The sequence below is a fragment of the Brachyistius frenatus genome, unplaced genomic scaffold (genome assembly GCF_029030835.1).
Source record: "Brachyistius frenatus isolate BFR_SWC_R1_liver_20210118 unplaced genomic scaffold, ASM2903083v1 Contig_288, whole genome shotgun sequence".
Taxonomy (NCBI): Eukaryota; Metazoa; Chordata; class Actinopteri; family Embiotocidae; genus Brachyistius; species Brachyistius frenatus.
This window is the reverse complement of record NW_027210887.1, coordinates 166,837-181,762: the sequence shown is the minus strand read 5'-3', so window position 1 is coordinate 181,762 and position 14,926 is coordinate 166,837. Positions and strand designations below refer to the sequence as shown.

Sequence of the window (14,926 nt, the reverse complement as noted above, 5' to 3'; positions counted from 1 at the left end):
ACGCAACTGCTTTGAAAAGGGACCTTTCTGCACAATGAGTACTTTTACGTATAACACTGAGTATACAATACTGTCTATACATATACTTATGTAATGGAGCCCTTTAATACATTGGTGGAAGAAGAATAATTCAGATCCTTTACTTAAATAAAAGTACCAATACAGCACTGTCAAAAGACTACTTAAGTAAAACACCACCAAAGTAAAAGTACTGGTTTGGTCCCTCTGACAGATATATTATTATAAATGACATCATTAGTTTATTATTAATGGTGAAATATGAGTTTGTAAGCAGCATGTTACTGTTGTAGCTGCTGCAGGTGGAGCTGGCTTTAACTACTTTATGACCAGTTTCATGTACAGAGGCAGCAGATAAATGCGAGGGGTCGTCAGATGATTACTGGGAGAGGAGAGAAGAAAAAACAAAGTTCTGATTCACAAATCTGTTTTCAGTTTTTGGACTTATTCTCTAATCTTTGATTTTTGGTGAGATGTTGGCTCATTTGAATATTTATTGAAATGAAACTAGGTAAGAAGTTTAAAGAGAGCTATTAACAACTCATAAATGTCTTAAATTTGATCCCGACTACACTGATTATTGTAAGACGTCAGAAGACCAAAAAGTTGGAAACCACTGGTTTAATTTATAAAACTGTTTATCTTTCTCATTACTGGCACAGCTTTCCTCCGACTCTTTGACTTTATAATTGCCTGTTTCTTCCTGTAGACTGCGGTGGGTGAGGAGGGATGAGGTAGTTGGGGAGGTGTATGCAAGTGTGCGAAGTCTGGGCAAAAGGCCCAGTGTTTGGCCACATTAGTAACAAAGACTACATGTGAAAGCCTTCAGGGCACAACAGGCGAAATCTCCAGTGTTAAAAAGAAAAAAAACAAAAAGCTCTCTGATTATTGTAGCGCCTCAGCAATAAATACACAATCACCAACACACATTCACACACGCACCGTTCGTAAAGCTCGATGATATCAGCACCAGAGCAGCAGTAGTAGTAGTTTTGTCTCCTGGAATGACAGCAGCAGTGATATCTGGCAGACCATCAAATAGTCATGTCGGTGGTGGCTGATGGGAGTTCTGCACACAGGCAGGCGAGCTCTCCAGCGACATGTGAATAACCTACATACATTAAAATACATGCAGAGAAATTGCCTCTGAGCAGAGGTCAGAGTTGCTAAATGTGCAAGTTCAACTACTTCAAACAGCAGGAACGTGTCGGTGCAAGTGCTTTTAAATGTGACAGCTCGGTAGGCACGGTAGTGTTTTCTCGTTGTAATGATTTGTTTAGGAGTTTTGTAGAACCTGACTGATATATGAGCTGCATGATTTTATCAGGCGATAATGGTGTGACAGGTATATCGGTATCAGTGGATATGTTGGTGGATATGTGCTGATTTGAAAACCTTTTTTGGCAGAACATAGTGCAGAAAAAGATGGATGTATTAAAAAAAAAAAAAAAATGTGGCTAGTTATTTGTAATTATTGAATTTCAGATAAAGTTTATTGTTTCGGTGCACTCATGTCAGTGTCACAATAAACTGGAAAATATCCTGCCCCAGTTACATATGTTTGTCACAATTGACAAAACCAATATTTGTTAATATATACAGTGAATACTGCACTTATATAAAGAATATCAGCTGATATGTTTACCAGAATTGTTTTACTCCATAATATGGATTGGCTGGCTCTAGATTTTTGTACTAGAAGTTTTAATTCACAATCTAAGGCTTTTGATATTCTATATTTTTTATAAATCCCATGAAAAAAGTAAAACCAAAAATAAATTGTTTGTTTATCAAATAAAATTAAAAAATTTAAAAAAAACACATACCAGTGAGCCATATCTTTGCACTGGGTGACATGTTCCATTATTACGAAGAATATGGATTCTGTGAAGTTACTACCTACTACTATAAATACTTTGTAAAGTTAGCTAAAAACTATGGTCGAGAAAATCACTTAAAAAACAAAAGAAACTATATGTTTGTGACCAGATTTACAGCTTCACTTTGTTTTGTTTTTTTGTCCCATCGGGTTTGTTGTTTACAAGAAACAAATCACAATATCAACAGACTTTTCAAGCTATAATCACTTTTGTTCTACTGTGTTTCACAAAATATTTTAATAGGAAATTAAAGATAAAACAGACAAAAATACACAGCTATTAACGTTTTAGGAGGCTATTATACATCTAAATTTCTCACATGTAAATATCAGTTTTTCTGAGGCAGCAGCATTGTGTGTGTGTGTGTGTGTGTGTGTGTGTGTGTGTGTGTGTGTGTGTGTGTGTGTGTGTGTGTGTGTGTGTGTGTGTGTGTGTGTGTGTGTGTGTGTGTGTGTGTGTGTGTGTGTGTTCATTCAGAGCAGCTTTGACAGTTATGACAAAAATCAACACAGACAAAAGTAATTTGTTTGCAACTGTATTCAGATTTAAGAGACTTTTTCAACCAATTAATAAATAATCTTGTCACTTTTTGTTCAAACAATTCATTATGTGATGATATTTACATCATAAATTAAATAAGAAACTAAATACATTCAACTTATTTTAGATATGTTCGTGTCAACCATTTTAATCCCTTAGGCTGCCATGACAAAACAAAACAAAAACAAATGGTTTTAATTGACAACAATTGAATGTGGAACAGAATTGAAGGATTTTACCGCATACTCTACATATGCTAGTAAACTGGATACGGGTTAAGTGAGTTGAAAACAGGAAAAATTCTACTCTGATATGTAAACAATATCAATTTAGCTACAACCGTAACTTGATATATACAATGCCTGTATTTAGAGGGAATGGGGAGATTACAAATGAGTCTGTTTGGTGACATCTCTTTGCACTCTAAATTGAGGCATTTCACATATGCATGAAAACAGTTCCAAGTTGACCTGCATATTTTACACTTTACATATCAGAGACATTTTTTTCTTTCTGTTTTTCTACTTGATTTTAAAAAAATTTCATCTAATATTGTAATAATGGTGTGATCCAAACACCAAAACTAATTTAATGCCACCAGAAAAATAAGGACACATACAGAAAACAGCCCATTGACAAATAAATACCAGGAAACATTGACATCTTACAATAGTGAAATACTTGCCTTTCCCATGTTGCACTTTTTGTGTCAAACATTATGGTCTGTGCAATGGAGTTTTCAGGTGAAAGGGCAATGGAACAACACATTTTCTTACTGCCTTTGGAAATCCTGTCCTGGACAGATTAACTCACATGGCCAATGGTGCGTGAGAGGTTTGGGATAGAAACACTGGCTTGATGTTTAACTAGCCTTTGGAGGGAGGGGAATTCAGTTCATCACCATTAAAATAACACTTTATTCCTATTTAATGGAGCAAACCTCCTCCTCTCTGTGTTAGGTGGCATATCAAATGTCAGTTCCTGAACACGAGTTCCTTAGTCTTGGAAAATCCTCCACTGATAAACAAACGAGAGCGGTACAATACAAAGGCCTGACAAACACAAATTGTGCTGAACAAACCACCAAGGGCACGTCAACCCAACACAGGCGCCGTGTATCCTTTAGTCATTGTCTTGCCTTCTTATCAAGCACCTGGTCAGTGTTGCACATGCACACATCACCACCAATGGTAACATCCTCATTTAGATAACAGGACCCATCTGCACCAGATATCGTCAGCTGCCATTGGTTATGATGACTGAGGTGGCCTTGTGTCCCTGTAGCTGCTCGGTTTGCATTCTCACATGAGATGCTACATCGTATTGGACTCCTCCACAGGCCAGGCCCGAGTAACTCCGCAAGTTCTCAGGGTCATACAGGTGCTCCAGGGAGTACCCAGTCAAGGCATAGGCCGCTTGCCTGTCCAGTGGCTGCCTCTCCTGGGCTGGATAGAGCAGCGGACTCCCCTGGGGTTGTGTAGGATGGGGGGACAGATCTGTCTGGATGTAGTCTTTGGTGAGGGAAAGGCCAGACCTGGAGATTCCATCGGAACTAGGGCTGCTGAGACGAGACAATGAAGCAGGACTGGTTGTGTTTTCGTCGTTGTCATGGGGGCCGAGCACTTTGACAGCGTCGCGGTGATGGAGGCGTTCAGAGGAGAGGTCGATGCTGGGGGCTCCAGGGCCGCGGCACACCACGCTGGGCATGGTGAGTTGAGCGTGGTGGGATAGGGAGGAGGTGAAGCACGGACTGTGGGTTTTAGTGACGCCCGAGACGTCCAGCGGCACTTTGTGTTGCTGCAGACGGCTCTCTTCCTCTTTGATCATTTGCTGCGTGGCGCGGATCAGGGTCTCCATCTTGCTGGGCTCTCGAGGGCTTGCTTGGAATTGGTCACCGTGGTAACGCTCACCTGAGTCACTGGTGGACCCGCCTCCATCAGGTGAACTGACCACGCTGTCTTCGTCCCAGTGTCCCCGTCCTGTAAAGAGCAATCGAGGACCACATTTCATGACATTGAAATAAATGAATTGTACCCTGTTAGAAAGTGCTCATGTGGTTACTGTTAAAAACTGGGCTTATAGATGCAAATAGAATCATGGTCTGACTGGATGCCTTGGCAGAGGCACGGTGGGGGTTATTACACTGTTTGAGGATGTGAAATGTAAAATAACTTGGCTTTCAATTGTAGGCAATTTTTGAACAGATGGTAGCAATCGGCACACTGGCAAGAGACGGCGTAAACAACTTAGCATGTCCCATAATAACATTTGGAAAACAGCTACCAGGAGAAACTAGGCCAGAGCTATTTTCAGAGACAGATGGTTGTGGTCTCAACCCTAACACCTCACCGTGAATGGCGCCATGGTAGGATGTGATTTCGTAGCCCTCGCTGTTCTCGACCGAGAATTTTGGCAGTGACAGCACAGAGCGTGTGGTGTCCCACCACATCTCTCTACCAGATTGGGGGGTTCCCAGGAAGTAGCGGCCACTCTGGCATCGAACACGGTCACAGGTGGTGGTGTGAGGATGTGTTTGGGCATGGGCAAGATCATCTTCCGATAGGCCCAGGCCGTAGCACAGGGAGCCCGAGTCTGGATACAGTCGGTAGGCACAAGATGCCTCCGCTGCCTCGCTGGGATCCAACAGCTGAGGAGAGGCAGAGTCTGTCAGTGGGCTCCCTCCCCATTGGCTGTCTTGGTCAGACTCTGAACGCTCCGGATTGAAAGCTGAAAATTGCTGGACAGAAACAAGAAAATCACAGTTCTTAGAGTTTGTGATTTGAACCTTTTTCTACCAATTAAACCTGCACCAAGTCTGCTCTCTTGACTTAGCCATACAAACCAGACGGTCTATTACCTGTGGATAGGGTGACACCCGGGCTTTGGCCTTCGACTGGGTTAGACGTGACTTGGTGCTCTTCCTGTCTTCACTGTGACTGTCAGCGTAGGGGAAGGCTGGCTTGGTGGGACTCATTTGGTCCAAGGACAGCTGCATTCCCTTATACTCAGTGTCCCTGTTGAAACATAAAATAAATATCAGAGATCAAATAAATAAAAGTTTAAACTTAGGCTGTGCAATTTGTCAGAGATAGCAGTGTTGGTTAGTCGGTTGATTTGTTACTGAGGTTCAGACTAAAGTATGAATAACAATGAATTGCTATGAAATTTTGTCCAGACTAACATGGTCACCAAAGTATAAGTTGTGATAACTTTTCTCCTTCATAAAATATTAGGTATTATCTGACATCTCCATCAGCCTCAAGTGTAGTCGTACTTTTTACTGTTAATTAAAAAAATAAACATTATACCTGCGAAAGTTCCACGAGCACGTTAGCATTGTCATTGTGACTTTGCTTCGGTCTGAATTCTGTTGTGCGCTGTCTGCGGCAAGTCACAAGTAAGGACACTGAATGCTGTTGAGCATGACCTGTCACTTTAGTTCTCCCAGTTAATTCACAACTTCTCAAACCTGTAGGACAGTATTTTCTCAAATAAACTGAGCACCTCCTGTATGTCCTATATCCTGTTGGTAGTGTTGCTCCAAGTGACATAATCAGTAGTCTGCGGCACGTCTTGGCTAATATTGAACACAGATAGCTGGACAGATGTATTTTTCTGCCCCAATTTTTAAGATATGGATGAGGACAATGGGAGGTGAAAACATTTAAGATAAATTCAAGAGATTGAGCCCTCCAGCTTCTGAGAAGAATAACAGATACCCTGAAGAAAGTCAATCATTCTTTTCTGTGAAGCAACCATTACCAGATTACTGCTTGAACTCAGCGTCTGCACACACAGACACACATGTGGGCATGTCCACTGTCTGCAGTGAATTCCTTCTCTAACCATCTTACAAAAAAAAAATAGTTGTTGCACATTGCAGACTCCTTTTTGCTTGTATGTGTGCAAGTCAGCTTGAGCACCTTCTTTGACATTTTAACCCACTGTCCTGCAGCTGAACTCAATCCAAGTGTCACTGTCGAGGGAGCGAAAAGGCTCCTGTGTCAAGTGTTCAGCAAACATGAGACTATTCTTAACTTATCACATCAACAGTATGTAATAGCAGCTGCCTGGCATTTTAAACCTTGTGGCCCATCCCTGACCCTGTACAGCAAGCCTCTTTAATATGACTCTAAATATGACCCATTCTTTATGTACAACACCGTAGGGGAAAGGCTATGTTTGGAGAGCCAGTGCACAGTACGAGTGTTATTTGCTCTTGCAGGTATAGTTGCAGTGGCTGGTTCTGCATCCTATCTGTGCCCTGGCTGACTTATGTCTGAGCCAATAATGTCGGGCCTTTGTGCAAACTCAGCTGTGTTAGCCGAATTCCACCTCAGGGTCAATGTCAGAGCACCTCATGTCTGAAATACGCCACCGGCCAACCTCCAAACATGATTTATTAATGGATCCTTGTTGGGTTAAGACGCTGTCATGGCAGGGTGATTGAACTGCTGTTTATTTCTTTTTTAGTGTAGCTGTTTTTTTGCACTTTTGCAGCGTGTGATCTCTCCGATCCGTCTGTATTACCTAATTATGCGCTTGTAAATTCACTGTCATTTTAATGTAGTTACTTTGTTTTCTCCTTACTGCATTGAATAAGTCAATACTTGGAGTGCAGACATATGCATGCACACACAGACTCACACAAACCCTCTATCACATGCACGTACACACACACACACACGCACGCACGCACGCACGCACGCACACACACACACACACACACACACACACACACACACACACACACACACACACACACACACACACACACACACACACACACACACACAGAAAAGCGACATGTGGATCAACTAAACCTGAGGAGGAAAATCCAACATGTGCTACAGCTATGAGATAGCTATTGATTCCTAGTTCACCGTTTGATCGATTTTGCTTTCCTTAGACTGCAGATCGATGGTGACAGTAGAGGTTTTTTGATGGGGTTGAACCCTGATGTTTGTCTTGCTGTCTCAAAGGGCCTTAGTGTGCTTTGTGCTCTCATAACACATAACTGCCTCAGCCCTGCAGCTGCAGTATTTGGTGGATTTGCACAGAGGCTACACAGGGATAAAGAAAAGGATTTCTCCAAGAGACAAAGTCCCATCATATCACTGATCGAGCTTCAAGCAAGGATCATAAGAGTGTATGATATGACTTTACTTAGTGGCATTAAATATTCAGTGCTCTACCCCAGCAAATACCATTAAAATGCTTTTTTTTTTTTAGACCAGTATAGCCCCATTACCTCATGTTACACTGATAATTTAATAGTAATACCTGAACTGTAGGATTTAAAATTACAAATGAAAGAACCAATTGAACAGCTAATTGGTCTGCATTAATTTTCCTTGAACAAATGTCTCACAAAGTATTTTTTAAACTGGAAATAAATCACGTTCTTAAGAGTAGGGCTCATAAGAAAAGTTTCTGTCTTTATGAGAACAATTTTACTGAGACTCACGTAAGGACGTAGTTGACACTGACAATACAGTGAGGTCTTGAGGAACGACTGTTGTGGACAATCGTGGCATAACTCTGCACCCAGACCCAGCCGCCGTGCTTCGCTAGGAAACGATAATACTTAGTGGTGACTTGGCCTTTTACCAGCACTTGAAGGAGATAAAAGAAACACACAGACAGCAGAGATTAACATATTTAACGACACGCATGTTTTTGGTGTGTGAGATTGTCTGTACACGGTGGCTGCAGCGCTTTGCCTGAGCAGCTACTGTCTCACAAGAGACGGTCAGGCAGCCTGTCGAAAGAGCAGACTTGTAACTCACAGAGGTGGTGTGCACAGCGGAGGTGGAAGATGTCACAGCCGTGGACGTGATGGTACAGCGTTTTCTCTATGAGGTCCTGGGGCTCATAACCTGTCAGCTCAGCTACCCTGGAGAGGAATTAAGGAGTTAAGAATATGCAGAGGGGTTGAGGGATATCTCGCTTTTGACTGCTTCTGTTTGTACAGGCAACAATTTGAACCCCAGTAGCTTCTTGGAGAACTTGTTTCACTGTCCCAATTATAAAGTGTATTTACTTTACATAAAGCATTTAGACAACAACAATGAATTGGAGAGAAACAAAATGCCCTGAAGGGGAAAAAATAATAATAATAACACCTGACACAGAGTCTTGTCTGTACCTGGAGTCCAGGAAGATGAGCTTCATGTCCAAACTGGCTCTGAACATAAACATGTTACTGTGCAGTTTGATCTCGGTCACAGCACTGGGCGGCAGAGAGTGACCCACAGCCACCAATCCCACGTTCTGGTAGCAGCCCTCAAAGGGCGACATGTCCAAACTGTACTGACGGATCTTCAGGTAGCCACTGCAGTGAATCACCTGGTGTGAAGCAGGTAAACAACAATAACTCAAATGAAAATTAAATTAAGTAAATTCCAAAAATGTAACTTTATGGAGGAGTGTAATTAGGATTTGCATGCTCCATTTCAGAAGCACATTGCATTACTCAAAATGCTATTTCAAAAAATAGTTATTAAAGTACATTATTATGAATTGCAAAGGATATTAAATGTATTACTCTTCCACAATTACATGTTACAGGATAGACATAAAGCATGGATAGCGTATCCATTTAAATATCAGTGTCCATTTTTCCTCGGTAAAATATTAAATCAATCGATTTATTGCATGGCATTATTTTGTTAATTAATTAATTAAAAAAAAATGTAAATACTGTTATGCTGACAAAACTCTTACCTTGTATCCACCACTGGTAAGTCCTGCGTTTCTTTTTGCCAGCACACATTTCATTCGCAAAAAGAAAGAGCGCTCCATTTCATATTCTGAAAGAGGACACAGACTTTTAACGAGCGAATAGCCTCTAAATAGTTTAATCAGCAGCTCTCAGGAGAAAAATGCAGACGATGGCTCCACATTCACGGCCCGCCTTTACGCACAGGCTCATTTCTAGGAATTTATTTGAATAATATGCAGTGATAACAAAATAAATGCATCATTTGTGTCACATAAAAAAATACTCCGATTATTTCAAGTGATTTTACAGTTTGAAAGTGCGTGCTGTAGGAACGAACTATTGCGTAACGGGCACGTGGGCACAGACTATTGTGCCAAAGTAGCCCATCTGTGTAATATTGACACACGCGAGCTGCATTTATTTCAGCATATGCTCCTTCTAGACAGTGCATCGTAATTAAATTGCAAATAGGCGACATAATGTATGCGCGCGGGGAGCTTTAGAGGGGAAACACTGCTGTACCTTGTACGAAATGTGAGTGATAGGGCTGATGTGGCGTGAGGACAGCTGTCATCTCATCGTGGTCGGCCGGATGGACATATTCATAAATGCTGTTCCCAGTCAACTCTACCTGTTGAGAATAACTCAGGTAATTAACGGGTAACGACTGTCTGAGGGATGTAGGCCTATTTTATACTGGCAACACGTTATAGGCGTGTTGCGCAAAATAAAACAGGCCTACATTATAAAAAAAAAAACACATTCTGAATTTTTTTTTTTTTAAATAATCACATAAACGGACCTGAGACAGTCCTAAATGGACAGACGCTGTCTCTGAAATGTACATTATCTTCCCATCTGGAGCCACAACAAAGATGAAGCCGTCCAACGTCTGCAAAATAAATGACACGTTATGTCTCCAGGTTATTTGACACCACCGCATCGACCACGTTCTTCAGGTTGCATATAGATAGTAGTAATATACCTGCAGTAAATGAGATCCCAGCTCCCGTCCAATTTTGTCCAAAGATCTTGTTCGACTTGGGTGACCCCAAGCTTCACCGAGACCTGCAGAGAAGGGAAATAATGCTGTTTAGCTGCTGCGTGACTTTATAATGAAACATCACATATTTAATAGTAATAAATTAACCATATTTTGTCATTGATTACATGGTATATACATTTTTTGTTTGTTATTATTATTATTATTAGTCTATTAATTAGTCTGCTGAAAAATCCAGGACACACACACACACACACACACACACACACACACACACACACACACACACACACACACACACACACACACACACACACACACACACACACACACACACACGCACACCCACTCAAATCCAAAGGCCAGAAGCTACTGTTTAAAAAGCTGGTTACAGTTAAAGCACTTATTCTCTCCCTTCATCATACAATTGTCCCTTCCTGTATTTGTCCCACATGTTGTTCGGTCTTAGTGGAGGCATGCACCGCCAGTGTAAAGACAATGTGCTTCTTAAAACCACTGCAATCTGGACTGCTATCGTTGTTATTATATAGGCTGTTGTTAAAATGTGTGTCCGTCCTTAGATTCTTGGTCCAATAAATCCCATCGCTGAGTGGAACAAAGCCTGTGCTGCTCATTAAAATTCATTCAGCTTCATCAGAAATCTCCTGCAGCTCGGGTATCATCGGGAAATTGAGTGTCCGTCTCCCCTGCTGGAAATGAAAATAGGTCTCCGCTGTCGGTGGGACATGTAGACTAACATCACCCCACAAGATCGAGAGGTTGTAGCCTATTACAGTCGAACCAACAACAACAAAAAATGTTCCTCTGTTTTGAGACTGAAGGATGCAAAATATTTAAAATGGCTACCACAAATATATATATTATATATATATATATATATATATTTTTTTTTTTTACCCTTTCTTACTGTTCAATGGACACCACAAATCTGAACAGACCCGTCTGGTACATTGAAACAAAAAACGTGGGTTTAAGGTTGGATTTCATGGCAGATCATTTGCAGCATTTTTCTTTTCCAAAGAGAGGCTGTGTAAGATTGGCGCCTCCTGCTTCCATGGCTTTAGGTGATTAGAAGCCTTGCAGGGCCTTTTTCTAATTGGTGAGTCTTGTTCTCAGTCACGCAGTCAAAGCAGCCTGTAGAGACCTGGAGAAAAGATGGTGGCAGACCGTCTCGTTTGGACACACTGAATTAAAAAGAACCATAATCCATTTGTAAAGACTCCCTGTAGATAAATGAAAAATCGCTAATATTCCTGTAATGTTTCTGTACAGCTTAAAGACAGCGTTTTGAGTCCTAATGATAGGCTACTGGCTACTTCAATTTGATTTGATTTGATTTCCTCATCTCGGACAACGTCAATACAATATTGTTCAGGACTAAAGGGATTTGGGTAATTATTCGTGTTCTTATTTGAAGGCTATAGCTTAATCAACAGTGTGACAAGCCCCTAACTTCTCTCTCTTTATTTTTTTTTTTTACATAGTAGCCTACTACTTTTTATTATTCCGTTTTATTAAGTCGTGTTTTAGTTAATACATTAATATAACCTTTACCTCTTGAATAGCCTATGCTAGTTCAAAAAATAATTTCAGGTTTATTTACGATAGTTAAAAAATATATTCGACTATAATATGACTTGTTTCTTCTTGACGTACAGGCTTCTGCAAATACGTTGATCAAATGCGGCCATAATCATTTTGGAAGTAATTTCTTAGCTGCAGAAGAAAAGAGACGTTGCAGGATGACAGCGTTGTGTTAACCGCTCACCCTGAGGGAAAACGATTCTCATCTTTAGGTAACTTGTTGTCAGTCTTATGATGGAGGCTTTGTCGAGCTGTGAGGTGATGGCCGACGGTAAAGGCAACATTTTGGCCAGTTCATAAAATTCACTGTTCTCCTTTTCCCGTCTAGTCCTTGCGGCCGTTTTGGATTTCTCCTTCATCTCGGTGCCTGTTCACGGTGTCCTTCCACTTGTCTGAGGCGGTGGTCATTCAAATCAGCAGGCGCACTGACTCATCTCCGCGTTCATTGTGCTTATTTTGATCAAATAAAAAGCTGGAGTTTTAATAGAAACAGCTGCATCCAAAAATGTGGGAAGATCCCTGGACCTCCTGGCGGACTCGGATCAGTGATGGTTCAGCCGGCTGTAGTCAGAACTCCGCGGGGCAGCCGCTGGCCTTCATCCATGTGCTGCAAAACAGGAAAGAAAAACAAATGTTGTGGTATACAGAAGGAGAATGATCATTTAGTTCTACCTAACATGATTTGGACCTACCGTCCCGTGTGCTATTTTAATGGATGTCTAATGCAGGCCTGCACAGCTGCATTTACACGTCAATCATCAGTCAAAATAAGTCGGATTTATTCAAAGAGATTGAGCTATACATCCAGGATAACCCCGACTTTTAAAAGCATCACAAACAATAGCAAAAACATTAAAAAAATTAATAAATAACAGAATAAATACAACATAATCAAGGTAAGAAGCAGCAACAAAAATGCAATACGAAGCAATCAATGGCCCTTACAATTCCCTGCATGCAATATATGTCGTTTTTTTTTTTTTTTAAATCTGGCAATATAAAGGCATCGATTAGTGCCCGATTGGTACATCTGTATTAAACATGCATGGATCTATGATGATTTTACACCCTTTAAAAAATATAAAAGGCTCCATCTCAAACCATTTTATCCACCAAACCAGCCTTAATATTTATTCTCAGACGAGAGAAAACATCAACCCGTGAGATGAAATAGGTCTGAACACTGCATGTTCTGTTATTTTAGGAATGATACAAGAAATCATGATGTTGCTGCTCACTGCAGTAGTATCGAGGAAATGACATTTGACCCATCACTATTCCTGAACCGTGTGCAACTGCGTTTGGAGGCACAACTGTGACATAATCTCACCTCGCTTTTTAAAGTAAATCCACAACATCAACATCCAGCTCTAGTTGACTGATTCGGTCATTTAGACAGATATATTTGTGGCATTCCTACCCGAGCGGAGAAACGCTGGATTTCCCTACAGCTGAATCGATCCTGTGGCCTTAAAGGCAGCCTGCTGGGATTTTCACCTGTCCTGAACCGGGTTCACCAGTCGTCCCAGTTAAAATTGGTCTCAGCTCCTCCTGGATTTCCACCTGGAAAGGCGAACGGGCCGTGCACTGCATACACCTCTCCAAATTATAAGGACGCGCAACGAGTGGCATTCGTGCCCAACAAACCTCCTCTCGTCAACTATCTCAGTGTCCCTCTCCGGAGCAGCTCGGGACCCACCCACAGGGTGCCTACCGCGCTCTGATTGGTTGAAAGCTTTGAAAGTCATTACGCTATTGGTCACTTGCCGTGGGCGTCGATTTGGTAGAGCAAGGTATGCGAAGCACTTGGCCGTGCCCGAAGTGAGCTTAAATGTGATCTTGTTGTGTTTTTGTCATTAGCGTGCAGATCATGGATCAAACTGAAATAAATAAATGAATCCGCATAAAATAGCATAGCAGAGGAATGTTCGGCAGGTGAGAGGCTAAATTTAAAGAGCTCCACTTGTTATTGTGATTGTTATGTGGAAAACATCGAGGAAAAACAAAATCACAGCAGAGAGCATGCGTTTATTTTCACAATTAGATTAGACAATCATGAGCTATTTTTTACAGCTAGGTGTAGTATCTTAGAAAATCTTGATTTTCTATCTTAAATCATTTGAGAAAAAAGAAAAGTAGTGAGTGTTGGGTTACTGGGCGGAACTGAGGGCTCGTATTTCCTAAAAAATAATGAATAAATCCAGAAATGTATCATACAGATAAGAGTATTTGTAAAAAAAAATAAAAAATAAAAAAAAAGCTAGTGGACTAATAACAGGAGAGCATATAACCTATTAAAAAAATAGCAATAAAAACAACAGAAACATAAATATATAAAAGGCTGCCACTGTTTGGGGAAATCAGCTGGTGCTGTTCCTCATGCTGCTCCTGTTAGATGTCTAATAAAGAGGCCTTAAATCTTCGCCCTCGACTTTTTAGGATCACAACGATGCATCGTGGTCTGAACGCACACACCGGACTCAAACATGGACCTGCTCCCCTGTTTTAGTGGTTCCACTAAATTAGTCACCTGTCCTCTGCCTTTGTCTCCCTCTGGATTCAGAACGTTTTCCTTCAGTATTTAGAGGTTTGATTGACACTGAGACAAGCAGAGGATGCTGAAATGCTCCCGTCTTTATAACAGTAGGTCCACATGCTTCTAAGTGTAGGTTTTGTATTTTATTCTTGTTCTTTAAATTTGAAATTGAAATCCTGAGGTTGAATTTGCATGATTTTCTTGCACATGGAAACCAGTGGAATAGATGATATTTCAAGTCCTCTCATCAGATTTGGACCCACAAAGTTAACCCGTTCTGTCCGGAGTTATTTTGGAGCTGGATTTTTTTTTATTTTTTTTTTTTTTAATGCAAATGCAAAACAGTTTTCCCTCGGCTGAGAGAGCAGTGCGACGCTTTTCAGAGCTCATGCGATGGCTTGGTGTCCGTCAAACACGTTTATCTGAGGATTAATTTCCATGGTGTGAATCAGATGAAAGCGCCGCGGCGCATGTAGTTTTTTAATTAGTTACCGGGCGTTGAGATGGAGGGGTGGAGGGGAGAGGTGCGTGGAGGATGGGGGGTGGGACGGTGGTGGTGTTGGTGGTTAGAGCTGCGGGCCCGGTGTCGGGGGCGCGGACGCATTACGGTGAGCTCATTA

General features: G+C 41.3%; 1 protein-coding gene across 1 annotated transcript; it reads right to left on the bottom strand.

The window, feature by feature from the left end:
- Positions 1 to 2,374: 2,374 nt before the first annotated feature.
- LOC138635057 (single-minded homolog 1-like) lies at positions 2,375 to 12,194 on the bottom strand. The gene is made up of 11 exons (XM_069722368.1): positions 11,955 to 12,194; positions 10,148 to 10,230; positions 9,965 to 10,054; positions 9,685 to 9,793; positions 9,165 to 9,250; positions 8,587 to 8,786; positions 8,228 to 8,334; positions 7,906 to 8,053; positions 5,296 to 5,452; positions 4,788 to 5,175; positions 2,375 to 4,417 (listed from the first exon to the last, which is right to left on the bottom strand). Exons 1-11 carry the CDS (start codon positions 12,127 to 12,129, stop codon positions 3,675 to 3,677), a joined length of 2,286 nt encoding a protein of 761 aa, XP_069578469.1. The 5' UTR covers positions 12,130 to 12,194; the 3' UTR covers positions 2,375 to 3,674.
- Positions 12,195 to 14,926: the final 2,732 nt, after the last annotated feature.